This window comes from Erpetoichthys calabaricus, chromosome 2 (genome assembly GCF_900747795.2).
Source record: "Erpetoichthys calabaricus chromosome 2, fErpCal1.3, whole genome shotgun sequence".
Lineage (NCBI taxonomy): Eukaryota > Metazoa > Chordata > Cladistia > Polypteriformes > Polypteridae > Erpetoichthys > Erpetoichthys calabaricus.
The window spans coordinates 210,561,784-210,585,742 of NC_041395.2; the positions used below are offsets into that span (position 1 = coordinate 210,561,784).

The 23,959-nt window shown below is 39.4% G+C and overlaps 1 protein-coding gene across 1 annotated transcript in view; it reads right to left on the minus strand.

Moving 5' to 3' along the window:
- The window catches only part of LOC114646765 (ceramide synthase 2-like), a 138,730-nt gene that overhangs the window by 2,648 nt on the left and 112,123 nt on the right, over positions 1-23,959 (minus strand). The window contains exons 4-9 of the mRNA XM_028795103.2: positions 17,953-18,071; positions 9,346-9,403; positions 9,185-9,235; positions 8,650-8,742; positions 7,225-7,353; positions 6,610-6,716 (exon numbers count right to left, since the gene is read on the minus strand). Coding sequence (XP_028650936.1) covers positions 6,610-6,716; positions 7,225-7,353; positions 8,650-8,742; positions 9,185-9,235; positions 9,346-9,403; positions 17,953-18,071 — 557 coding nt within the window. The remainder of the gene's footprint in view (positions 1-6,609; positions 6,717-7,224; positions 7,354-8,649; positions 8,743-9,184; positions 9,236-9,345; positions 9,404-17,952; positions 18,072-23,959) is intronic.

Genomic DNA, 23,959 nt, shown 5'->3' on the forward strand with positions numbered 1-23,959 from the left:
GCGTAATAGTAAACTAAATGTGAAAACATTGAATAACACTGAGAAAACCTTGAACAACAGAGAAAACTAACACTGCAAGAGTTCGTGCTATAGCGCTACCAACCGCTGGCTAAAAACATTTTTTTTTAATGAGTTTTAAGCACAGGGAAAAAAATGAACATTTGAAAAAATCCGTAATTTAATAAACCACCAAGAAAAGTAACATTGCAACAATGCACGCTACGAACCGATCGCTGTAAACAGAAGTGAAAACAAAATCAAACCCAGTGCATTCTTTAACTGCCTTTCTAACTTATGCGTCCAGCTCTCTCTCGCGCTGCCTGTGTGTGTGTGTGTGTGTGTGTGTCTCTCTCTCGCTCGCTGCACAGGGAGAGACTGAACATGTACAAACCGAAAGGGAAACTGTTTGTATACCGAGTGTGTGGTCGTGAACCGAGGCAAAAGTTTGGCAAACTTTTTGGTCGTAAACCGATTTGTATGTGTACCGAGACATTAGTGAACCGAGGTTCCACTGTACTTGCTAACTGATCTTTACTGATGACATAACGACATAAGAAAGTTATGAAAACATTTTGATTGTGTAAAAGAAAATGATTCCCCCCCCCCCCACAAAATGTAATATTGCAACTGACAGCAATTTCTCAGCACTCAAGTATCTAAGTGACTTATGCATTGGTTCCATATTCTGTGCAAGTGTTTAATCATCAGATTACTACCTTCTCAGCAGTAATGAACTGGTGCACAGTACAAAGTGAAGAAGAAGGAATTAGGGCTAGATTTTCTCTCCATAGTTGACCAAGCAGGTCCAAGTTAATTTCTTTCCAATTCCATCCATAGCCTCATAGTACAAATCTTCAAATTCCAGTTTATATATATCTATCTATTATAAATAAAAAAAAAAAAATCTTGGGTTGAGACGTGATCATCTCGGAGAGACACTTTGAAATCCTGCGAGACTTCTTCAACGTCACGCCCTACTTACAAACAATTTCTCTGAGACAACTTATCGTGAGACAAAAGGACAGCTGCTGTACAGGCTTTTAAATGATCGACGCACAGCGCAACATGCAGATCACGTAGCTCGGTAGCAGCTAGCAGGAAGCCAGCAGCTGATCTGTCCGCATCTCCTTAGCGTGTGTTCAGCAACCAGCAATTTTATTTTAAATTGCACTTAATTATCATGATGAGTAATGTTCTTGTATATGGGTGAAAGTTCTTTCAACATTCTGTCACGTCCTTCATGGCCAATGGCCAAATGAGCGTCATGAAGTATATTCAAATAACTCTGAGTCCGTGACGTAGAACTGGATAGCACTAACGCCTTCCATTTTCATACAGCACAGTATGGGCTAGAGTCTGTGCTGAACAAATTCAAAGTAGCGTATTTTGTCACTTCCAAACAAAGACTGAAATGCAAATGGGGAATTCTCCGTCTGAGGCGAGCGTCGAAAGTCATGTGACATTAGAAACGTCATTAGCCGGGGTATTTTTATACTTTGCCAGTTTGTCTTTTGGTATTGCACAGAATGCCTAGGAAATGTGTGAAATATTAATCATTTCATACTTTGATGTCCAATTTTCGGCATTCTATATATTGCCTAGGCATTCTATACAATGCCTGCGTTTCATACATTGCCGGTAATATATGTTTATATATTATATAAAAACAATCCTGCAATGAGACGAGACTTTTTCGAGATTTTTTTCAATTCCCACAAGATGGGACTTTTGCCATGAGATTGTTTCAAGTCACGCCCTCCCCTCAATTCCCTGTGCACTCAGCTCTTATAAATTTTTACTTTTTCCTCATTTTAAGTCATTTATGAAAAGTTCACAGTTTCATCCTTTACAGAAACTTTTCTGGACAGTATTTTTATATATACAATCTATTCGATGCATTTGATGAAATCCTTTTCTGGACAATCATTTTATATGTTTTAGATGACATGTCAACGACTAAGCAAAGAAGAAAGGGCTGCGCGTCGAAAAGAAAAATTATTACTCGGTGAAATAAGTGAACAGCGAAGAGAGATCCAATATATGGAAATAGGTGATATGACAGAAGTATGTAGATATTGTTTCGGCTTTATAGTTTAAGTTGGAGACTTGTACATCGTCTAATTAGTGTTGCCATCAGGGAAAAGTAGTGTTTCTTCCCAATGAAGAGACGTATCCAAGAGAATGAAAACATTTGTTGTTTGGTGAAAGTGAAATCCACAAACACTACAGACAAAATACCCGAAACAGCAATAATCTGTTCGTATTCGCATCATTCAATGCTCAAAATACACAATTCTGGACCTATGAGAATCTGTGGTCCCGGAACAAATAAAGTTACAACAAATTTAATTTCGAAGAAACAATTCGGTCAGGTGTATATTTATGATCATGGAGAAGCGATGCAACATAGAATCGAAAAAGTTAAACAATCGGACGTATTAGAAATTATACAGCCGATAATGGATACAAATCCATACGTTGTGTAAAGTATCGCACTTTACAGAAAATTTATCTGCCAAACACGGACAAAAGTTTTCTTGGATTTCTGTATGAATCCCAAAGATCATGGTCGCATTTATAATAAACTAACATGTGATGAATTGTCAGCAGTAATAGTTAGAAAGACAGAGATATCCAAAATCAAAGCACCATTCATCGTTTCTGTCTAATAATTTGTCTCATTCCAATCCTTTACGCTTTCCTTTGCATTTCCCTGATGGTGAGACAGGATGGTCGTATAATATGAAACACATGAATTCGGATAAAAGAATAACAGCCACACAATATTTCATGTCAAAATTAGTGATACATCCCAAAGTATTTAACCCACTTGCCATTTCAACGTCTACCACAACATTACATTATTAATGCGTATCTAAAAGTCAAAGCTAATTGTCTCTTCTTTATCAAATCGAATCACACGAAACTTAGAAAGGAACATATGCAAGGTCTCATTGATCACGTTCAAAATTCAAATATCAATAGTTCTGACAAATTCAAAGTAAGTAAAGCAGTAATATTACTATCATCATATCAAGATAGTCCAAGAGCACTGCAACAGTTATATCATGCTGCAGTGGCAATATCCCGAACTATCGGAATTCGTCGATTCTTGAGAACAATGCCACCGTCTACATCGGCTCTGGATATTCCGACTTTCTTAAGTAGATTGTTTAATCAGGAAGTCTTAGTTTTATTGAAAGAACTCAAAACGGTGTTCGGTCAAATAGAGCATGCATTTACACAATCGAATTTCAAAAACAGGGTTTGCCTCACATGCATTTATTGGTTACTTTGCAAAATCAATTATTAACTGCTGTTGATGTAGATCGATTTGTCTATGCTGAAATTCCAAACAGAGAAACCTATCCTGAATTATGGTACAAAGTCATTAAACACATGTCTCACGGACCGCATTTAAAAGATTCAGTAAGTTCGCTAAAGAAAAAAAGTGTTTAACACTAGAATTACTGGAGCCTACGAAAAAACTCGTAGATCCGTCCCACCTTAAATCGCTTCTTAAACCCGTTCACACCTCTCCGCCAGCGTCCTTTGTCCTCTAAATGTGCAGATAAAGACAAGCTGCAAACAGCAGACTATTAGATCCCCCACCGACTTAGAACATGCATGAACTTCTCCCAGCTCATGCCTTGATTGATTATCTGGGAGTGAAGTGGAGTTTTAGAGTGGAAATAATAGATCATTATTTGGAACACATGCATTTCATGTGTGTTCCGTTTTCTACAGTAATCTGTGTAAACACATTTTTAAAACAGAAACGTTTTTCATATTCTAGTAGTAAATGACAAAATGTAGGCATAAACTATATAATGTATGAAGCCTGAAGTCCAAATATCAAAGAAACACTTTCACGAAAGGTACAAATATAACAGAACAAGTACGCTTTTATTCAAAAATATAACTGCAGAAAAAAAAAAAGCCGCCTTAGTGTGCGACACTGACACTCATTTACTACGACGGCCCCATGGCGCAGCAGTATCAGTTGCTAACTGGGAATCAAAAGGTCATGAGTTCGATCCTGCATGACTCCCTTCTGAGAAGTGAACTGCTCTTATTTTTACTATTTTAGAATAAAAAGATACATTTGATTTCAGTCTGTAACAGCCAGTGTAATTTATGATATTTGTAAAGGTTATCTTTGTTTTTTGTTTTTTTTTTATTCACTTTTCTCTCAGTCACGTTTAGGATCCTTCCCTACCCCATCTGACACTGCTGTTTTCACATAAAGACGTGCTATAGCTCTGCAGTGTATCACGATACATACGACCGCATGTTTTTTTCCCCCCCTCAATCTTGCCAGTCCCCACATGTTGCTGTATGCCGTTTCTTTTGTACTCCAGGACATGCAGAGGAAAGCATAGTAAAGAGCAGTAACTTCAGCGCTATATGCAATCATCAGACACTCCCCATCTGGCACTGCTGTTTTCACATAAAGACGCACTATAGCTCACCCAAGGAGCGCCCTTCCTATATTTACGACATGTGTACTTGTGTTGCAGTGTACACACCTCTCTGTGCTATGGTTCCTATTACACTGAACAAGCACCTGTAATTTGCAGCTCTACTCATTATCTCAAAACAAATATATGTGACGTTTTGAAGAAATCATTTTATGATGTGAATAGTACCAATCAGAAAACATCGTCGAAGTAATGCAATATTATTTGAAAACGAACAGCGTCAGATTGGGTGTGATTTATACTGGCACTGTTACTTAGAGTCAGATCAGAAGCTGAATAAGCTCCTGTTCTGACTAAGTAAAAAAGCATGAATTAATCAACAGAAATAACCGCGATCGATATTTTAAACTTAACGATTTACAGTGCATACCAATTTATAAATTTTATGTCCGTTTGAGGCTACAAAGAAAAAAAAAAAAAAAAAAAAAACACTTCCTCCCCAGCGGGGAATCGAACTTGGGTCTCTACGGCGTGGATGGGCTGCTGTGCTCTGAGTCAGCAAATCTCAGCGTTACGCCATGGAACGTGTTGTTACAGCCTTGAACCTTTTGTGAAAGTGTTTATTTGATGTTTGGCCGTCAGGCTTCACACATTCTACAGTTTATGCCTACATTTTGTAATATTTATTACTAAAATATGAAAAAGTTTCTGTTTTAACAGTGTGTTTACACAGATTACTGTAGAAACGGAACACACATGAAATGCGTGGGTTCCAAATAGCGATCTATTATTTCCACTCTAAAACTCCAGTTCAGTCACTCCCAGATAATTAAACAAGGCATGAGCTGGGAAAACTTAGGGAATGTTTTGCGATGGTGGGGGATGGAATAGCCGGCTTTTTGCTGCTCGTCTTAATCGGCGCATTTAGAAGACAAAAGAGAGGTGAGAATGGTTTTAAGGTGGGCCGGATCTACGAGTTTTTAATTCTAGTGTTAAAGAAATTTCCTAAAGCTTTCGTTAATTCAGCAGATATAACCAAGGCTGGCTTTCCTGATTATTGATGCAGAGACAATCGTCACGAAAAAACACTTATCATGGAAAGAAAGGTAAAATTGTGATGATCAATAATTCAATGATTGTACCGTATAACTCTTATTTGCTCAAACGATTCAATTGTCATATTAATTTTGTGTATTGTGCATCGGTTATGAGTATTAAGAACATCTACAAGTACATTCATAAAGGGCACAATAGAGTATGCGTACGTTATCCAAAGAACAGTCTCAGGACGAAGTTCAAGCATATTTAGATACTAGGTATGTCAGTGCAATGGAAAGAGGGTGGCATTTAATGGAATTGCCAATGCACGGTTAAAGTCATTCTGTTGAATTATTATGTACCCCGGGTTACCCATACCCGACGGTTGGCAAACGAGTGTGTGATTGTCTAGTGTGTATGTGTGTATATCTATCTATCTATATTATATATATATATATATACACACATACATACATATATATATATATATATATATATATATATATATATATATATATATATATATATATATCTCCAAAAGTAACGATTGTACAAAGGACTGGTTGAGATACATTTGAATGCACCAAATTAGATACAAAAAGTTCAGGAAAATATAACAGTTTTAATACTCCCACCTAATGTAAAATCATGACATAACCAGATGATAATGTATAGTTTATTACATTTTTATCAGACTGTAATATTTATATTTGAATAGGCCTTTAAATCATTGTGTAATGATAGTTCATGAGTATGTGAACTGCTGTGTAACTGTTGGTGAAAACCGATTAAATTTAAGCATGACAAGAGGCTATTAAGATTTTATAGTCCTCCTTCAATACATTTAGTATACATGAAAGTGGTGTGCATGAATCAATAAAATAAAGGAACAAGTCAACTGTAGAAAGACATTTTTTCTTCATTTACTTACAATTCTGTGTCTCTGATGGATTATGCAAGTTAAAAGGCAAGGAGGTTCAATAGTAAAATTCATGGTAAAGAATAAAGAATTTATATTACTTAAACAAACTGAAGCTTCTAAGCTGCTTTAGATTAAAATGTATAAGCTGGCAGCAGATAAATAGCTTACATGTGTGGCACATAGTAGGAAGAAAATTGAAGATGGTCAGACAATAACACTAATTCTTACCAGAAAGGGAAAATGACAAGGCGTGTAATGATAAACACTGCAGCAAAAACTATGAAGATAGCATTACAGGTGTTTTTCCATCCAGCATAATTAAACATTTTAGCAGACTGAAAAATAAGAAAACATACAAAACATAATATAAATAAAGTATTATTCTAATTTATCTGAAGCCTTAATGAACAAATCAAAACAAAAAAGAATCTTATATATGAAAAGAATGTATAACTTCCTCTCCACTTTTACCATTCTGAAATTTTAGGTTATTACAGAGAATCCTACTTTATATTTAAATCAAATGTATCTGGTTTTAAAATGCCCTTAGATGGGACATTACATGATTTAGTTACTCCTCCTAAAAAAAAAAAACTGAACACAACAGACGTGTCCTCAAGCATTGGCTTCTTCCTGACTAAAACCAGAGGCCAGAGTAGAAGGGCGCACACAACAGAAAATGAAAAAAATACATAAAAGGACCTAGGATTTTTTTTTTTTTCTCATTGTATACTTCGGGTAATCAAAGTTCTACCAGCATAAAAATACAATACTCCTTGGTTAAATAACATACTGTATACAAATTATACGCAAACCACCAAACAACAAAAATCTCCTCTATACCTCCAGAAGATAGTCTGCTGAATCATGAACCAACATTATCAGCGTGCCAGCGCGAATATAATTCACACACCAAGAGAAGCTGATCAGAATGATTGTGGCTAAGTGATGAATTATTTGTTCCTTGAAATCCTGCAGCAAAAACAACAAAAACATGGATAATGACATAAGGCTTATGTATTTTATATCGGCAAATCAAAAAAAATTCACTTACTCTCTTAAAAAAATCTTTTAAGCCAGGAGCAACTATCTTTTCTATTCAACACAAAGAGCATCTTGCACATTTAGATGCATTTTACTATCCATCCATCCATCCATTGTCCAACCCGCTGAATCCGAACACAGGGTCACGGGGGTCTGCTGGAGCCAATCCCAGCCAACACAGAGCACAAGGCAGGGAACCAATCCTGGGTAGGGTGCCAACCCACCGCAGTGCATTTTACTAAGTTTTCAAATTATTTTATAATGTTCAGTGAAATAGAACATCAATCATTTCACTAACTAGTCATTATACTTGAAGTTCTTCGTAAATGATTTTCATAAATGTAACGGACCATGCTGCAAACACGATGAAAAATGTGAATAACTAATAAGTAATCTTTATTAAGTTCAGTAACTTTATTTATAAAATAACTTGTGAAATATCCTTAACTTGAAATACAAAATGTTCTCTATAAATAGTCTCCGTCTTCTATCAGGCACCAGTGTCTCTGCAATCCTGCCCTCAGTTGCACTTACAGACCTACATCACTACGGCAGCTCCTGGGTTTCCAATTCTCTTAAAGGGAACATATAAAGGCTTCTTTCTCTCTTTTTGCTTTGGCATCTAAGTGGCTTCTATTCCAGAGCAACCCTCTTGTCACAGTGTCACTACTATACAAGTATCTATCTTTTGCCAGTGCAAGTATCCCTTTTCTTTTCATTGTGGTTTTGCTTTTCCACAAGTTAGCAGTGCCTTTCCCTTTGAAAACCACCTGGTAACTCAGGCAATCCTTTGAATGCCTTTTCAAGTTTAAGTTATTCTTCTATAAAAGTAGCATACTTTCTTTTAGTACAGAACTTTCAGTATGTCTTATTTATAAATATGAGTTAAAGTAAAACAAGACAAAATCATAATGTAGTAAACATATAAACTATGTCTTGTGTGTACTAATTTTCTGTGTATATTTAACTGTACAAATATTCTTTTTTTTTAGCTATTTTCAAGATTTAAGGTTCTTAAAATAGTAGTGCAAAATCTGTGTTTACAAGTTAGGAACATAAATTGTGCTATCAAGGTCTATTAACTGAAATTTGTCCCTATCGATTTGGGTTAAGTAACTATAACCACTGTACTGGGTGTCTATTTTTCCCATAATACAAGTTGCAATGATTTTTAGGAACACATATAAATAAGGTTTTAAAAGTGAAAAGTGGATAACAACATACCTTTCTTTTAACATCAGAAGCAACACTGAACAGCAGAGACCAGTAGAACCCCAATTCAATCATATAGTACCAATACTGGGAAGGCAGTAGCGTCTGCAAAGACAAATTCACATCCAAACTCAGCCTTAATTTTATAAAATAAAATGAGCAAAAAAAAAAATAAACCAAAGTCCCAGATAAGTAATACATAAAGTTGTGTAGACCGAGATGACATTTTATGGGTGACAGTAAATTATACCATAATATGTGCATTATCAACTTAATCACACAAAGGCCTACAACAATGTGAAGACATAGTACACTTTTCCTTGTCTCTTCCAACTGGGCTGTAGTGTGTTGAATCAGAAAAACACTCATGTTGGTGTTAAAACTGTTGACACCGAACATATTATGGAAAAAAGCAAAAAAACAAGGGTACTTTTAGGTATAATTGCATAACTTACAAATTGACATTAGTAAAAATTTTACCAGCCTAAAATTAGACAAGATAATTTAAAAGCTCACAAACATTTTAAAAACAACAAAAATAACAAACCAGAGTTGGAAATCCTTTCCATACTTCCTTAAGATCATAAAACCAGGGTTTCTATAGTTGGAGAAAAAAAAACATATTCATTGCTGTAATCTGCCATATAAAGATGATCAATCAAGTGTAGAAGTGATCTGCTTAAATTGGTTTCAAAGATTCATACTTACATCAATGAGAGCGGCCAGGCCAGCAATGAAAGCAATAAGGTAAAAGATAAATCTCCAACTGAAAAGAAAGCAGACTTTCTCAACAGAGAATTTATGACAAGGCAGAGAACCTCTTCTACGTAAAAAGGCAGACCATCTCAAGACACAGATAACTTTCATTTATTGCTTTCATCTTCACCTACAGTGCATCTGGAAAGTATTCACAGCGCATCACTTTTTCCACATTTTGTTATGTTACAGCCTTATTCCAAAATGGATTCAATTCATTTTTTTCCTCAGAATTCTACACACAACACCCCATAATGACAATGTGAAAAAAGTTTACTTGAGATTTTTGCAAATTTATTCAAAATAAAAAAATTGAGAAAGCACATGTACATAAGTATTCACAGCCTTTGCCATGAAGCTCAAAATTGAGCTCAGGTGCATCCTGTTTCCCCTGATCATCCTTGAGATGTTTCTGCAGCTTAATTGGAGTCCACCTGTGGTAAACTCAGTTGACTGGACATGATTTGGAAAGGCACACACCTGTCTATATAAGGTCCCACAGTTGACAGTTCATGTCAGAGCACAAACCAAGCATGAAGTCAAAGGAATTGTCTGTTGACTTCCGAGACAGGATTGTCTCGTGGAACAAATCTGGGGAAGGTTACAGAAATATTTCTGCTGCTTTGAAGGTCCCAATGAGCACAGTGGCCTCCATCATCCGTAAGTAGAAGAAGTTCGAAACCACCAGGACTCTTCCTACAGGTGGCTGGCCATCTAAACTGAGCGATCGGGGGAGAAGGGCCTTAGTCAAGGAGGTGACCAAGAACCCGATGGTCCTCTGTGGAGAGAGGAGAACCTTCCAGAAGGACATCCATCTCTGCAGCAATCCACCAATCAGGCCTGTATGGTAGAGTGGCCAGACGGAAGCCACTCCTTAGTAAAAGGCACATGGCAGCCTGCCTGGAGTTTGCCAAAAGGCACCTGAAGGACTCTCAGACCATGAGAAAGAAAATTCTCTGGTCTGATGAGACAATGATTGAACTATTTGGAGGAAACCAGGCACCGCTCATCACCAGGCCAATACCATCCCTACAGTGAAGCATGGTAGTGGCAGTAGCATCATGCTGTGAGGATGTTTTTCAGCAGCAGGGACTGGAAGACTAGTCAGGATAAAGGGAAAGATGAGTGCAGCAATGTACAGAGACATCCTGGATGAAAACCTGCTCCAGAGCGCTCTTGACCTCAGACTGGGGCGACGGTTCATCTTTCAGCAGGACAACGACCCTAAGCACACAGCCAAGATATCAAAGGAGTGGCTTCTGTGAATGTCCTTGAGTGGCCCAGCCAGAGCCCAGACTTGAATCCGATTGAACATCTCTGGAGAGATCTTAAAATGGCTGTGCACCGATGCTTCCTATCCAACCTGATGGAGCTTGAGAGGTGCTGCAAAGAAGAATGGGCGAAACTGGCCAAGGATAGGTGTGCCAAGCTTGTGGCATCATATTCAAAAAGACTTGAGGCTGTAATTGCTGCCAAAGGTGCATCAACAAAGTATTCAGCAAAGGCTGTGAATACTTCTGTACATGTGATTTCTCAGTTTTTTTATTTTTAATAAATTTGCAAAAATCTCAAGTAAACTTTTTTCACGTTGTCATTATGGGGTGTTGTGTGTAGAATTCTGAGGAAAAAAATGAATTTAATCCATTTTGGAATAAGGCTGTAACAACAAAATGTGGAAAAAGTGATGCGCTGTGAATACTTTCCGGATGCACTGTATGTCACAGTGAACATAAAAACTGTAATGTCCTTTGAAAGGCAACAGTGTATTCATTAAACGTAACTCCAAACACACACACACTCCACCACAGTTCAAATTACACACATAATTTGGGAAACTAACAGACACCTGTGTATTTTTCAGGACAAGTGATGAACTAACCCTAGAAATCTCAGTGAATTACTCTTGTTTACATATTTGGATGCTGCAATTTAAAGGTGTAACATTACTTGAACAATGGAAATCACTGGCAAGTATCAAATACATACAAGTCTCCCTAATTATATATCTTACTTTTCAAAAATATTTTAGGAACGTCATTAATAAGAAACAACTGGGAAAGAGATTTAAACCCAGGATGCTTAATATGAAAGGTGGCATTTCCTCCCATAATATGGTAAAATATGTTTTCAATGTGAAAATATTAAAGTATTGCCGTTAAGTTCTTATATTTATAGTAATTTATATTTGTTTTTATTTAAATGAAATTAAAGTTGAACTCATATCCCTATAGAGGCAAAAGCACATAAGGAAAAATCTTGACAAACATAATTTTTAAATGTGGAAACAGATTTGAACTAATTCAAAAATTTCCAAAGAAAATTTTTAAACTATACAGTAAAGGTACATAACATAAATCAGTACATTGTTTAAAGTTAGCTGTTAATGAGACCTTGGGTGACAAGCTGACAGCTAATAATTAAGATTAGAACATTTCACATTTTAATTGTTGCAATTTAAATTCTTGGGGGCATATGAAAATATTACTTTATGTGTGCCCTGTGGTGGGCTGGCGCCCTCCCAGGGATTTGTTCCTGCCTTGCGCCCTGTGCTGGCTGGGATTGGCTCAAGCAGACCCCCCGTGACCCTGTTTTAGGATATAGCGGGTTGGACAATGGATGGATGGATGTCCATTTACTTGCTATTTTTTCAATAAATTATTAAATATTCACAAACAACCAAAATGTGTTAAAAGCTATTCAGTTGCAAAATACTGATACAGTAAATGTGCCAAGTTAATCAGCCACAGTGAAAAGAACAATTTAGTGAGTAATTTCAGTTGAGATCTTCTTGGTCACTATTGTATCTTTCATTACAGTAAATCAGTTTGTGATTAATTCAGGATAAATTTGCTTCCAAGTGCTCTGATGAGGAATTGTCAAGATGGTGATAATTTATATGTACCAAAGTGCTTGACTTAAGTATCTCTACAAATTGCAGGTTTTAATTTAAGGACTTTTTTTTTACTGGTAAATTGAGAACATCAAGATGATTCCAAATACTCTGTTGAACATAGACAATGCTAACATCTGTGTTCCAGCAGTTACTAAAATAAATTTTGTTATGCATGTACCGTTAAAGTGCACTGCTTAGCATTCCCATAGATGGCAGAATATAAATGTTGGTACTGCTACAGAAATTACTGTTCCTATGCATGTGGCCAAAGAAAAACAAAATACCAGGCTACAGTACTTATCCTCTGAATATTAATGTTTTATTGTAATTAGGAATATTAATTTACTATACCAATTTATCCCTACTTCAGAAATCATTTCATGTATTTTATGTGGTCTTTAGCTATTGATTTCACATTTTTACTTATTGGTAGATTAAAAACACAAAAGCAACTGGTCTCCAGTTGAACTTAAAATTCTAACGAAATAGTTAGGAAAGTAAGAAGTGATAATTGCATCAATTTTTTTTCCACTTATGCAGCTACTCCTGAAGGAATTCTTATTTTTACCTCAATGTTACTTTTTTAATATTTCCATTAGTCTGAGTTTTCTCAGAGGCACTGTCCCTGATGTCCATGCAATGTTGCAGAGGCGTGTCAACCAAGACAGTCCTACAACATCCAGAGCCTTGAGGAACTCCGGGCGTATCTCATCCACCCCTGGGGCCCTGCCACCAAGGAGTTTTTTGACCACCTCGGTGACCTCAGTCCCAGAGATGGGGGAGCCCACCTCTGAGTCCCCAGGCTCTGCTTCCTCATTGGAAGGCATGTTAGTGGGATTGAGGAGGTCTTCGAAGTACTCCCCCCACCGACCCACAACGTCCCGAGTCGAGGTCAGCAGCGCACCATCACCACCATATACAGTGTTGACACTGCACTGCTTTCCCCTCCTGAGATGCCGGACGGTGGACCAGAATCTCCTCGAAGCCGTCCGAAAGTCGTTCTCCATGGCCTCCCCAATCTCCTCCCACGCCTGAGTTTTTGCCTCAGCAACCACCAAAGCCGCATTCCGCTTGGCCTGCCGGTACCTATCAGCTGCCTCCAGAGTCCCACAGGACAAAAGGGTCCTGTAGGACTTCTTCTTCAGCTTGACGGCATCCCTCACCGCCGGTGTCCACCAACGGGTTTGGGGACTGCCACCACGACAGGCACCGACCACCTTACGGCCGCAGCTCCAGTCAGCTGCCTCAACAATAGCGGCACGGAACATGGCCCATTCGGACTCAATGTCCCCCACCTTCCTCAGGATGTGGTGGAAGTTCTGCCGGAGGTGGGAGTTGAAGCTACTTCTAACAGGGGGCTCTGCCAGACGTTCCCAGCAGACCCTCACAACACGTTTGGGCCTACCAGGCCTGACCGACATCCTCCCCCACCATCGAAGCCAACTCACCACCAGGTGGTGATCAGTTGACAGCTCCGCCCCTCTCTTCACCCGAGTGTCCAAGACATGTGGCCGCAAGTCCGATGACACGACCACAAAGTCAATCATCGAACTGAGGCCTAGGGTATCCTGGTGCCAAGTGCACATATGAACACCCCTATGCTTGAACATGGTGTTCGTTATGGACAATCCGTGACGAGCACAGAAGTCCAATAACAAAACACCACTTGGGTTCAGATCGGGGGGGCCATTCCTCCCTATCACGCCCTTCCAGGTCTCACTGTCATTGCCCACGTGAGCATTGAAGTCTCCCAGCAGCACGAGGGAGTCCCCAGAAGGTATGCCCTTTAGCACCCCCTCCAGGGACTCCAAAAAGGGTGGGTACTCCGAACTGCTGTTCGGTGCATACGCACAAACAACAGTTAGGACCCGTCCCCCCCACCCGAAGGCGGAGGGAGGCTACCCTCTCGTCTACCGGGGTAAACCCCAATGAACAGGCTCCAAGTCAGGGGGCAATAAGTATACCCACACCCGCTCGGCGCCTCTCACCGGGGGCAACTCCAGAGTGGTAGAGAGTCCAGCTCCTCTCAAGGAGATTGGTTCCAGAGTCCAAGCTGTGCGTTGAGGTGAGTCCGACTATATCTAGCCGGAACCTCTCAACCTCGCGCACTAGTTCAGGCTTCTTCCCCTTCAGAGAGGTGACATTCCACGTCCCAAGAGCCAGCTTCTGTAGCCGAGGATCGGACCGCCAAGGTCCCCGCCTTCGGCCACCACCCAACTCGCACTGCACCCGACCTCCTTGACCCCTCTCAAAGGTGGTGAGCCCATGGGAAGGGGGACCCACGTTGCCTCTTCGAGCTGTGCCCGGCCGAGCCCCATGGGTGCAGGCCCGGCTACCAGGCACTCGCCATCGAGCCCCACCTCCAGGCCTGGCTCCAGAGGGGGGCCCCGGTGACCAGCGTCCGGGCAAGGGAAAACGCTGTCCAAAGTTTTCTTTCATCATAGGAGGTTTGAACCGCTCTTTGTCTCATCCCTCACCTAGGACCAGTTTGCCTTGGGTGACCCTACCAGGGGCATAAAGCCCCGGACAACAGAGCTCCTAGGATCATTGGGACACACAAACCCCTCCACCACGATAAGGTGGTGGTTAGAGGAGGGTGCCTCTGGATTGGCAGACCGGGGTGGTGGTCCCCCTCTTTAAGAAAGGGGACCTGAGGGTGTGTTCCAACTACAGAGGGATCACACTCCTCAGCCTCCCTGGAAAAGTCTATTCGGGGGTCCTGGAGAGGAGGGTCCGTCGGATAGTCGAGCCTCAGATTCAGGAGGAACCATGTGGTTTTCGTCCTGGTCGTGGAACAGTGGACCAGGCTCTACACCCTTAGCAGGGTCCTAGAGGGTGCATGGGAGTTTGCCCAACCAGTCTACATGTGTTTTGTGGACTTGGAAAAGGCATTCGACTGTGTCCCTCGGGGAATCCTGTGGGAGGTACTCCGAGAGTATGGGGTACCGGACCCCCTGATAAGGGCTGTTCGGTCCCTGTACGATCGGTGTCAGAGATTGGTTTGCATTGCCGGCAGTAAGTCGAACCTAGTTTCCAGTGATAGTTGGACTCCGCCAGGGCTGCCCTTTGTCACCGATTCTGTTCATAACTTCTATGGACAGAATTTCTAGGCGCAGCCAGGGCGTTGAGGGGGTCCGGTTTGGTGGACTCAGGATTGGGTCACTGCTTTTTGCAGATGATGTTGTCCTGTTTGCTTCATCAGGCCGTGATCTTCAGCTCTCTCTAGATCGGTTCGCAGCTGAGTGTGAAGCGGCTGGGATGGGAATCAGCACCTCCAAATTCGAGACCATGGTCCTCAGCCAGAAAAGGGGTAGTGACTGAAAGAACGAGATCGCGAATACAAGCGGCTGAAATGAGTTTCCTCCGCAGGGTGTCTGGGCTCTCCCTTAAAGATAGGGTGAGAAGCTCAGTCATCCGGGAGGGGCTCAGAGTAGAGCCGCTGTTCCTCCGCATCGAGAGGAGTCAGATGAGGTGGCTCGGGCATCTGATCAGGATGCCTCCTGGACGCCTCCCTGGTGAGGTGTTCCGGACACGTCTAACTGGGAGGAGACCCCGGGGAAGACCCAGGACACGCTGGAGGGACTATGTCTCTCGGCTGGCCTGGGAACGCCTTGGGATTCTCCCGGAAGAGCTAGAAGAAGTGGCCGGGGAGAGGGAAGTCTGGGCATCTCTGCTCAAGCTGCTGCCCCCACAACCCGACCTTGGATAAGCGGAAGAGGATGGATGGATGGATGAGTTTTCTCAGTATGTTCAGCTCTGAAAAAGCTGAAATACTGTATTTCAACTGACCATGAACTTAAACACAATATCTTCGATGAAATAAATGTGCACATCAGTAGTGTTAGGCGACATGGAATGTAAAAGATTTTTTATTTAGGATGGATTTTGCATTAACTTGAATCTTAGGTGGATGTACAGTGATACAAATAGGATTCTGAATAACCAAACTAACTAGAGAAGACTTAAACACTTCTCTGATGAGCTCCAACAGATCAGATACCAGCAGAGAATGCTTCGGTTTATACTTGTTAGAGAGCTGCATGTGGAAAATACTGTAGAAACCTGTGGTGTCTATGAAACATTGTGAAAGTGACTGTAAATATGACTACGACAAACAAGAGACACATGCTATAAATTTTAATCCAGGGAGATTAACATATCTGCTTTGTGCTGCTGGACTAGCTGTTGTATCAAGGAATCATTACATTAGATTGAATGACAGTATTATTATTTGACACTTTGGATGACTTGTAATGTTTTTTTATATTTCATAAAATCATTTGTAATATCTTGCATACAACATTTTACACAATGAATATGGATTACATGTTACAAACATCAATTGCATTTTATGGCATCACCAAACACTATATATACCACAATTATTCTACTGTTGTGAAATGTTGGTAAATAACAGAAGACATTTGTAAACAAAAACTACTAGTGAGATACACCATCATTAAATGCAGAATGAAAGATTAGATGGCCGAAATAAATAAGGTCAACATCCACCCCTAATGCAGAGTATCTGAAAAAAGAGAAAAAATTACATCTGAGACAAACTGTTGTCAGGCAGTAGGCTCTGGAAAAAAAAAATCACTTCAGAGCCAGGAAAATAACTTCTGTAGCAAGTGGTAATCAAAGGTTCAACAGGAGGATATTGTTTAAAAATTAGCTTACTGTACTATAGTTGTATTACATATTACATTACAAGGACTACGAAGAAGGAATTTAAAAAGCTTAAAACTAGGGCACTGTTTAGCAACACAAAACTCCCTTTGTTAACTGACTAAAATAGTTGGCAATATTCAGCAGAAATATATTAGAATGCACTGAATTTCCCTCAACAGTTTCTTTTGTTTTTGTGGTAGAATTTCAATTCAAAAGATTCTCTGTTTATTTGAAAATGTTACAAATGAAAGCCCTTTAATTTGCCAGATTAACAGTTTGTCAATTAGCTTCCATCTAGGAATTGTCAAGTTACTATTTATGTATGTGGTATACTGATGAAAGTTTCCTTGACCGTTAGAGAAAGCTCACACCAATGGGAATAAATGAAGTACAGACATAAACAACGCCTCACATGTACAAAAGTAATAAACCATTACTTAGCTGTTTATTGCCATCTTCACTGTTTCCAAACTTAGCATTAAAATATAAAAGATTAAAATTTTCTATCATTCTAAAACTTTAAATTTAATTTTCCTCAGCATTTTTTCTCCAAAGGGTCTATGCTTAGATCTATTGCCAAAAAAAAAAAAAAAATTCCATTTACAGTATATTAACATTAAGCTGTAATGATAAAAGAGCACAAAAAGTGATTTTTATATATATCTTAAAACAAAAACCTTTAAATAACACTTCACAAACTGTACAGATATTAGACTTACCTATAAAAAAAATATTTTACTAATAGGGGCTTACCTCACAACCTTTTACACCGACAGGCAACATTATTTTAAAACAGAACATGGTTTAGTTAGTTTGTTATATATTTACCAGAACAACACTGAGTTATATTGTAAAGAAGTATACAGCACACAGACAAGGAACTATTTTTTGCATTACAAATAAAACATAGTGGGAAACATTAAATATCTAAAGGAAAAAGTACATGTGCTTCATTTGTTGCCTTTCATCATTTTCACCTTGTTGCTGCACCATACCTGGCTTCACGAAATTTCTTTAATAAGCTTGGACGGTCCTGGTTTCGCCGCCTCCTAAACCATCGTTCCACTTGACGTAGGGAGTAACCGGCCTTTTTAGAAAGAGCCTCTATATCCAGCTGGCAAAAGACAGTGCATGATAAAAGGTTACATACAGTATATTTCTAACACTTATAGTATAACTATTATGATTAACTAAATATTTCTTTCACAGATTAAGAGGATTTTGCATCCTTTGAGGTGCTCACATCAGGTATTTAAAACAGTTGGCATTTTGTACTACTTATTTGCAGACTTCTTGGGTTGTGAAAGAAATAAAATATAAATAATATTAAATTGAGTCAGAAATTAGACCGGAGAAAGGATGCCTGTTCATGTGTCTTTAATTACTTTTTATTTAGTGGGCGCACCCTGTTACAGAACTGTACTAAGGGATAGTACCCTGAGAAAAGGTGTCAAAGGAATGATCCCAGTGCAAGGGCACAGACCCATATTTGTAGACAACTGAATTTACATAACAGTGCTGAGTTATTGCTAACACACCATCTGGACATTTACTCTGATTGGTTCATTGGCTTACACCATCTGAAACGTTACTAGTTTGCTAGCTTACCCACCCAAATAACAAACCTAAATAAAAGTCTAATTCTACTACATCCGTGCTTTCCATATCTCTTAAGTTCAGCTCTTACCCTTTTTTGTGTAATTTCTTTGTACGTGACAACTGTCATGTTTTACTGGAGACACAACATCATCCATTTTCTTAATCCATCACCTAGAACATTTTTGTCTCTCTCCTCTTTACTTAACCACTGCAGCAGTCTGTTCAGGCCATTTCTAAGACAAATGCTATATTATATTATATTATATTATATTATATTATATTATTTATATATATATATATATATATATATATATATATATATATATGGAAGAGAAGGTCTGTGATACGGTTTGCATATTTGCAGCTGGAGATCCACAAAGGAGAAAAAATGAATCACGTATCATAAAGTAGTTTTTATTCCTGAGCTTTCAACCCCTGCCAGGGGTCTTCATCAGAGGATAATGCTTAGACTTATAAGAATCAAACGCAATATATAGCAAAACAAGAAATTGATAACAGAAACACGAAACGCAGTTTATAGCATTTCATGCAGTTCTTGCTCAGCGGTATACATAGGACAAACTTCAAAAAGAATCGCAACATGCATACAGGAACATCGCAACGCCATCAGAAGAAAGGACTCACTTTCATTGATCTACACGCATACTAAATCAACAGGACATACATTTAACTGGGACAATGTACAAGTAAAATTTAAGGCCAGTACTAAAATTGCCAGAGAGCTGGCCGAATCTTGGCTATCAAATGAGAACGCCATCAACAGACACTTGGACATAAATCCAGCATATGCAAACTTAAGAAGAATATGTTCATAATAAATAAACTGTACACCCAATACCCCCCCCCCCCCATCACACTGACTTAGCCACCCCCCCCCCCATCCCCTCCACGTAATATTTTTAATGTTTTGCTATATATTGCCTTTGATTCTTGTAAGTCTAAGCATTATCCTCTGATGAAGACCCCTGGCAGGGGTTGAAAGCTCAGGAATAAAACTACTTTATGACACATGATTCATTTTTCCTCCCTTTGTGGATCTCCAGCTGCAAATATATTATATATATATATATATATATATATATATATATATATATATATATATATATATATATATATATATATTACTGTATATACAGTACTGTGCAAAAGTTTTAGGCAGGTGTGGAAAAAATGCTGTAAACAAAGAATGCTTTCAGAAATATAAATAATGATTGTTTATTGTTATCAATTTACAAAATTCAAAGTGAGCGAACAAAAGAAAAATCTAAATTAAATCAATATTTTGCCTTCAAACCAGCATCAATTCTTATAGGTTCACTTGAACAAAGTCAGGGATTTTGTAGGATTATAGTCAGGTGTATGATCAACCAATTATACCAAACAGGTGCTAATGATCGTCAGTGTCACACGTAGGTTGAAACACAGTCATTAACTGAAACAGAAACAGCTGTGTAGGACGTAAGGTTGTGGAAGACAGTTTCATGTCATGGCAAGATTGAGCACAGCAACAAGACACAAGGTAGTTATACTGCATCAGCAAGGTCTCTCCCAGACAAAGATTTCAAAGCAGACTGGGGTTTCAAGATGTGCTGTTCAAGCTCTTTTGAAGAAGCACAAAGAAACGGCAACGTTGAGGATCGTAGACACAGTGCTCGGCCAAGGAAACTTTGTGCAGCAGATGAAAGACACATCAAGCTTATTACACTTCGAAGTCGGAAGATGTCCAGCAGTGCCATCAGCTCAGAACTGGCAGAAACCACTGGGACCCAGGTACACCCATCTACTGTCCGGAGAAGTCTGGCCAGAAGTGGTCTTCATGGAAGAGCTGCAGCCAAAAAGCCATACCTCTGACGTGGAAACAAGGCCAAGCGACTCAAGTATGCACGAAAAGATAGGAACTGGGGTACAGAAAAATGGCAGCAGGTGCTCTGGACTGTTGAGTTAAAATTTGAAATATTTGGCTGTAGCAGAAGGCAGTTTGTTCGTCAAAGGGCAGGAGAGCGGTACAATAATGAGTGTCTGCAGGCAACAGTGAAGCATGGTGGAGGTTTCTTGAACGTTTGGGGCTGCATTTTTGCAAATGGAGTTGGGAGATTTGGTCAGGATTAATGGTGTTCTCAATGCTGAGAAATACAGGCAGATACTTATCCATCATGCAATACCATCAGGGAGGCGAATGATTGGGCCCAAATTTATTCTGCAGCAGGACAACGACCCCAAACATACAGCCAAAGTCATTAAGAACTATCTTCAGCGTAAAGAAGAACAAGAAGTCCTGGAAGTGATGGTATGGCCCCCACAGAGCCCTGATCTCAACATCATCGATTGTGTCTGGGATTACATGAAGAGACAGAAGGATGTGAGGAAGCCTACATCCACAGAAGATCTGTGGTTAGTTCTCCAAGATGTTTGGAACAACCTACCAGCCGAGTTCCTTCAAAAACTGTATGCAAGTGTACCTGGAAGAATTGATGCTGTTTTGAAGGCAAAGAGTGGTCACACCAAATATTGATTTGATTTAGATTTCTCTTTTGTTCATTCACTGCATTTTGTTGATTGATGAAAATAAATGATTAACACTTCCATTTTTGAAAGCATTCTTTGTTTACAGTATTTTTCACACCTGCCTAAAACTTTTGCACAGTACTGTATATCTCAATTGCATCGGTTATGCATTAAGCGAGGTTCTCTTTTCTTGGCGGTTTCGTTTTGCGGACATGCTTGCCTCCATTATCTATCAGCGGCTAAGCGAGGTTCTCTCTCCTTGGAGGTTTAGTTTTGCCAATGTGCTCGCCTCACTTGGCAAACCGAGTTTCTCTTTTGTCGATGGTTTCACTTTAGTGACAGAGTTGCTTTCTTTGAGCATCATGCTGTAGCCTCCCACTTCTGGGCCAGACAGACAAACACACACATACACACACACTTCCACACGCAGACGTTTATAGATATACTAGCAAAATACCCGCGCTTCGCAGCGGCGAAGTACTGCTTTAAAATTTTAAATAATAAACTGAGGGAAAATGTACCAATAATTATTTGTTAAGGTTCTCTTTGTATACCACATTGTCAGTTCGCCCCTCTGGTTGTAATATGACCAAGCTGTGCGCTGAGCTTACTCTTGAGCATGCAACGTATAGTTGGCCATGTGAAAAGCAATCTTGCCTCAAATCAATGCCAACCTTTTGTAGGGTAATTGTCATTGCGAAGCAGAGCCTTACTGGAAATTGGAGGCGTTTGAATTGAATGTGTATATTATATATGTGTGTGTGTGTGTGACCATCAACATCAAGTGACTCCGTGAGAACCCTAACTACAAAGAGGACTATTTCATTTATGTTAGGTAGAATGCCCAGAGGGGACTGGGCGGTCTCGTGGCCTGGAACCCCTACAGATTTTATTTTTTTCTCCAGCTTTCTGGAGTTTTTTTTTTTTTTTTGTTTTTTCTGTCCACCCTGGCCATCGGACCTTACTCCTTTTCTATGTTAACTAAGGTTGTCTTATTTTAATTTCTTATTTTGTTGTTTATTTTTCTTTTCTTCATTATGTAAAGCACTTTGAGCTACTTTTTGTATGAAAATGTGCTATATAAATAAATGTTGCTGTATATATATATATATATATATATATATATATATATATATTCACGGCATTCGTAGTCTGTGTCACAATCTGATTGTATGGGTGGTTACCTACCAGGTAACGCTTGTGGTTGGCCAGCAATCTGCTAACATCCGCCACGGTGCCCTCAGTTTGTGAGGAGCAGATCATAGAATGGTTGAAATAGTTTACTGTCAAATAAATGCAAAGAGTACATGACACGTGTTTATATATATGTGTGTATTTATGTATGTATGTATGTATATATATATGGTTTTGGCAGCCAAGCTCTTTTTTTCCAACCTAGAAGACGTCTCTTGAGATCCGTTTAATCGCCTCGTTGATTGCATGTCTTCCAAGGTAGTTTCAATACCCATTTCCTGCACCGAGTCATCTCCCCTTTTATGAGTGACTGTGTTAGAGGCCGTACTTCGTACAGGTCTTTGAACGCACTGAATACTTGTAACTGGTGCGCCCGTCAGCTACTTTTGACAGGGAATGGAAGCAATTGTCGAGTAACAAAAATTATTTGTAAGTGATTTCGCATTGAAGAAATAGTAAAAACTTGATCACTTGGGTCAATACCTAAAGAAATACACATAGCAAATACAATTGAGAATGCACCAGAATCTGTATGATTTAATTGTTGCTGTGCGTCTTCATAAACTATGGGAGGTTTGTAAGGAAACAAAGCATGAAGGAAACGAAGTTGCTCTTCGGTGAGGTTGAATTTTTTATCAGCGTTTAAACTGTCATAGACATGAATTACAGCACCATCATAATAGGTACACACCCAGTGAGTCACTCGTTCAGTAGCTACAGAAGGTAATATTTGAATATGTTTTGCATTTTGTGGAATGGGCATTATAGGTATGTCAGGAGCATTGTATGTGCAGCTAAAATTTCGTTGAATTTGCTCATGTGATCTGTTGATAAATAATCATTATTTACCAACTCATTCATTACAAAATCTGACAGTGGTAAGATCACTCCTTCCATAACACTAAACACAAACACTAAGTAGACACTAACACTAAAAAACGGCAACACCGCCAGAAAGAACACTAAATGAGATAAAGTAAAAGTCTACTAAACTTCTTTATTATAACTGCTTTATTGTAGCAGGTGAGGGGACGCTGGCGCAAGCTTGTTGGTGCCGCTCCTCCCTGTTAACAACACTTTTCGCAAAATTCGCCTTAATTCTGCACATTCTTACACTTGTTTTATTTCGTTTATTGTACAGATAGTTCGTGGATACAGCTGACTCGAATTGCATGGATTTGGCTTAATATTTACAGATTTTATGGACTCCACTTTACTGGGAACAGCTGAGTCTGTGGATCACGGGACGAGACCTACGAACATTTCTTTGTACCTGGCGATCTAGCACCTCAGGATGATCCGTCTCCGTGATTATATTCGCTATGCTGATCTGCTCCCGTTTCATCTTACAGTACTCTACGACCGGGAACTGATCTGATGTTCATACTAACCTGGCTTATGGCTCCGGGGCGATCACGCCTGAAATTACTAAGCGTTACTGTTTATGGCTGTGTATTGGAACATCCAAATCCTGCTTCCTCCTCCTGCTGTGTTTTCTGCTGCTTGCTATCGCCGCTCACCTACGCTACCACACCCGCCTGTCCTACCGGCTCCGTTGTGATGTGCTGCTTCTATACTGTTATCAGCTAAGTATCACTCAATATTTTAGCGCTTTGAGTACTGAGAAAAGCGCTATATAAATGTAATGATTTATTATTAAACACTATGTCACTACACTGGTTA